We start from the raw sequence: 3,405 nt of genomic DNA, 5'->3' as shown, positions 1-3,405 counted from the left end.
TCCAGTCTCTCGCAATCTATTAAATGTCAACATAAACACTCTTCGGTTTGGCACTCTTCTGTTTGGAAATCGTCGTGCATATTCTCGCACCGCCTTTAAAGCATTACCGTTGCAGAAACCGTATACAAAAACCATATCAGCATATTCACTATTAGAATACGTACGCGGCATATTGCAAAAGACAAAATTCATCTACTGTTAAAGGCTTTCAAAGAGCGACTGACAAATTCATAACAGAAAGTGGAAAATGTAATCAAATATGTCGGTGCTAGATATGGCAAGAAATGTAAACATTTTTTTTCGATTTCTCTGAAACGGAGCAAAAACGAGCATATGTCTATAGGACTTTTTTTCTTAGTTTTTTACTCCTCTACACGCTCCCGAAGTTTTGCCATTTAATTTGGAAACACCCTGTATATCTTATTGTGCCTCGTTTAATCATTTTACTAAGGGATAGAATAGAAAATCGTTCTAAAGAATTTTTCCTATTTTCTGAGTTTATTTTAAGTTCAGATAATTAGTCCGATTGATAACCTGATACATGACATTTATAGTTTTTTAATCAAAACTGTTTTTGTTGATTTTTTGGACGAAAGTATAATATGCCTAATTTTGCAGGAGTAACGCAAAATAAAGACCGCCATCGCAAAACTTTAAATAACTCACTCTTGATACACACATAATAACAATTGCAATTATATCTGTGAGAATATTTGTCGTTACATGACATTACAGATCGCAATTTCCACCCGAACGATTTACGATGCAATCTTGGCATGTGCGGCTAAAGCACGTACCTGGAGGACACTGTTGCAAATACTTTGTACCGTTTATGCACACGTAGTACGTACTACAATTCAATATTGGGGAAGATAATTTGGACTGCGGCCAACTGCCATTTTTGTTTTGGAAAGGACAATTAACGCAATCGGCTAACCACGGCCAATCGCAGATCTGTTCGCGTCTATTATAGTGCAGCTTTGTTTGGGTTCCCGCGATCAGAGGACAATCTATCAAGATTCTTTTACCCCATAGACACTTGTAAAACTTCGTGCAATCGGTTTCATGTGGAATATTGGTCGTGGTTGTGTTCTCTCGATATGGACATCTTGTCGGAATGTCATCCGCGTAGAATTCTTCTTTCCAAATCGATTGTTCAAGTTGATCTTCCTTTGCAATAACCTCATTGTTAGCCCAAAATGCCAAGAAGGTGATGACAATTACGTATATTCCTGTATCGAACCACATTATAGGATGTCATTTACAGTACAATTAAATCGTAATATAATCGACTTTATTATAATTAGAGAAATGTTAATTATTTTTAATATATGTTATAATTTATAGAAATTTCAATTAATAAAAATCTCTCGGTATTTACAATATAAATATATTTTCATCGTTCAATAATCTGTGCATTATTATAAAAATACAAGTGCTTACCCCTCATAATCTGTTGTCTAGTCAACTCAAGAATTTAAAAAAAAAACGTATCGTTTGTTACATTAACACGTACCTTTCTCATCTATTTAAATGCCGTAACTGATTAAAGTAAGACGGACCGGTTTTTATAAATATATATTGTCACAAAGATAGATTATCACATATCGAAGATAACCTCGATAGATAGATCAAAGATATGTATTTTCTCTTTATCTAATATTTCGTAAAAATATAATTTCGTAGAAATAAAAAATATAAAATTTATGAAATGATACATAAAAAACAGAAAATATATTTATATAAACAGGAAAAAGAATAAACAGAAAAAAATCATTTCGTAGAATTTTATATTGCAACGCTAAATTTTAAATATAAGTTACGAATAATGTTCGTGCGTCATTCGCACTGAGAAATTATGTAAATTTAACAAACCTTTACCACCAATACCTTTAACAAATGATTCATAGATATAAACAACAAATTATATTGTTTTAATTTGTTATGATTGATATACTAGCCTGTTATTCCAATCAATTATTACTAATAGAAACAATTTATGTAAAACTTAACCTACTTTTTTATAGACTTTTATTTGCTAGCAATACTGATTATTTTGATTTATATCGTAAATCATGTATTATTTGTTACGTTAACGAATAATGAGAAATTATTCGCAATAATAATTAATCGATCCGTTTTCCAAACTATCACATTTGTTATCCCTTTTTTGTTCCTATAACAAATTCATTTGACTCATTTTTCTCAGTGCGCAAAACAATAGTTTATGAAAGTTGGAATTATAATTAAATTTGTTATTATATACAATTTTATCGCTAAGTTTGATTCCAACAGATATGACTGATAAATATTGTTGATAAAAGATATGTAATCATTTAATTAAAAGATGTTCAGATATTAGATAATTAAAACTCCTAAAATCTTTTTTATCATTCCACATTCCAATTATTGCTTTATGATTCAGAGGTACGCAAATCTTTAAGGAAATATAATCTTCTGTTATCAGTTTAAACCTTAGAATTTTGCGTCATATCTCGAGCAACTTAATTATAACATTATCGAAGCACGTAATCTGCATTGCTGTCAAATACTATATAAAAGGAAGAGAAATTAGTCCAAATGAGGATTTCTCGCATACGTTCGGATGAGGATGAACGAGTGTGTAATCGGTTAATCCTGCAGACGCAGCGGGATATCTCCGTGCCAACGAAGAGACAGTTGGAATGACATTAAAATACAACGAGATACGGTCAACCCGTCGCCGTTGTCGAGAAATTCTGAACTCCAATGTCGTCGCGTAGTAGCATTTGTAACCCCGGCTCGGTATTCCAGTAGCATAACAAGTAGCTGGCCATTTTGCGCAGGCAACGTTCATTGTTATATTATATGTAACACGTAAAACTGTCTTACTTTATATGCCTAAAATTAGTGTACACGCATAAGGTTATTAGTCTATATGTAATTATTGCTTTATAATTATATAGGATCTTTATTAAATTTACACAACATTATTGGAAAGATTATGTGTGTGCGTATTAGCTTCTTGTATCAATTATCACCCATTAATTAATTTGAATGTTATAACTGTAGTGACACAGTCTGTTAACTATAAATAAATTGCGTGCAAAATAATTAATGTGTAATAAATTAATTGAGCTTCTAACAGTATCAAAAAGCAATAAGCTAATTCTATTCTTAATTGCTTTTGTAATGTGAAAAAAGAAAGGAAAAAAAAACGTCAAATTACAAGAATTATATATCTAAGAGTAAGCCAGGTATGTGAATTCCTATTGTTTGATAAATAACATCAAACTATCATTATTCATCAAGTACTGTGATAATCACAATTAAAATTATTTTTGTTTAACAATAATGTTTATATTATAAAAATTAAATTTTTTTCTCTGAAATTATAATTAATAATTCTTCAACACTTCATTCTCC

General features: G+C 30.7%; 1 protein-coding gene across 2 annotated transcripts in view; it reads right to left on the bottom strand.

The window, feature by feature from the left end:
• Positions 1–1,524, bottom strand: part of LOC108725492 (uncharacterized) — a 16,640-nt gene extending 15,116 nt beyond the window's left edge. Inside the window, exons 1-2 of one of the 2 annotated variants that reach the window (XM_018452535.1) lie at positions 1,444–1,524; positions 1,029–1,232 (exon numbers count right to left, since the gene is read on the bottom strand). In XM_018452535.1, coding sequence (XP_018308037.1) covers positions 1,029–1,232; positions 1,444–1,450 — 211 coding nt within the window. In that variant the 5' untranslated portion in view covers positions 1,451–1,524. Of the gene's footprint in view, positions 1–414; positions 1,233–1,443 lie in introns of those variants that run through there. The other variant, XM_018452534.1, reaches the window with a different exon arrangement.
• Between the last annotated feature and the right edge of the window lie 1,881 nt (positions 1,525–3,405).

This window comes from Mycetomoellerius zeteki, unplaced genomic scaffold, assembly GCF_001594055.1.
Source record: "Mycetomoellerius zeteki isolate Tzet28-1 unplaced genomic scaffold, Tzet1.0 scaffold35, whole genome shotgun sequence".
NCBI lineage: Eukaryota > Metazoa > Arthropoda > Insecta > Hymenoptera > Formicidae > Mycetomoellerius > Mycetomoellerius zeteki.
The sequence above is the reverse complement of the archived record's forward strand: the minus strand, read 5'-3'. Positions and strand labels throughout refer to the sequence as shown.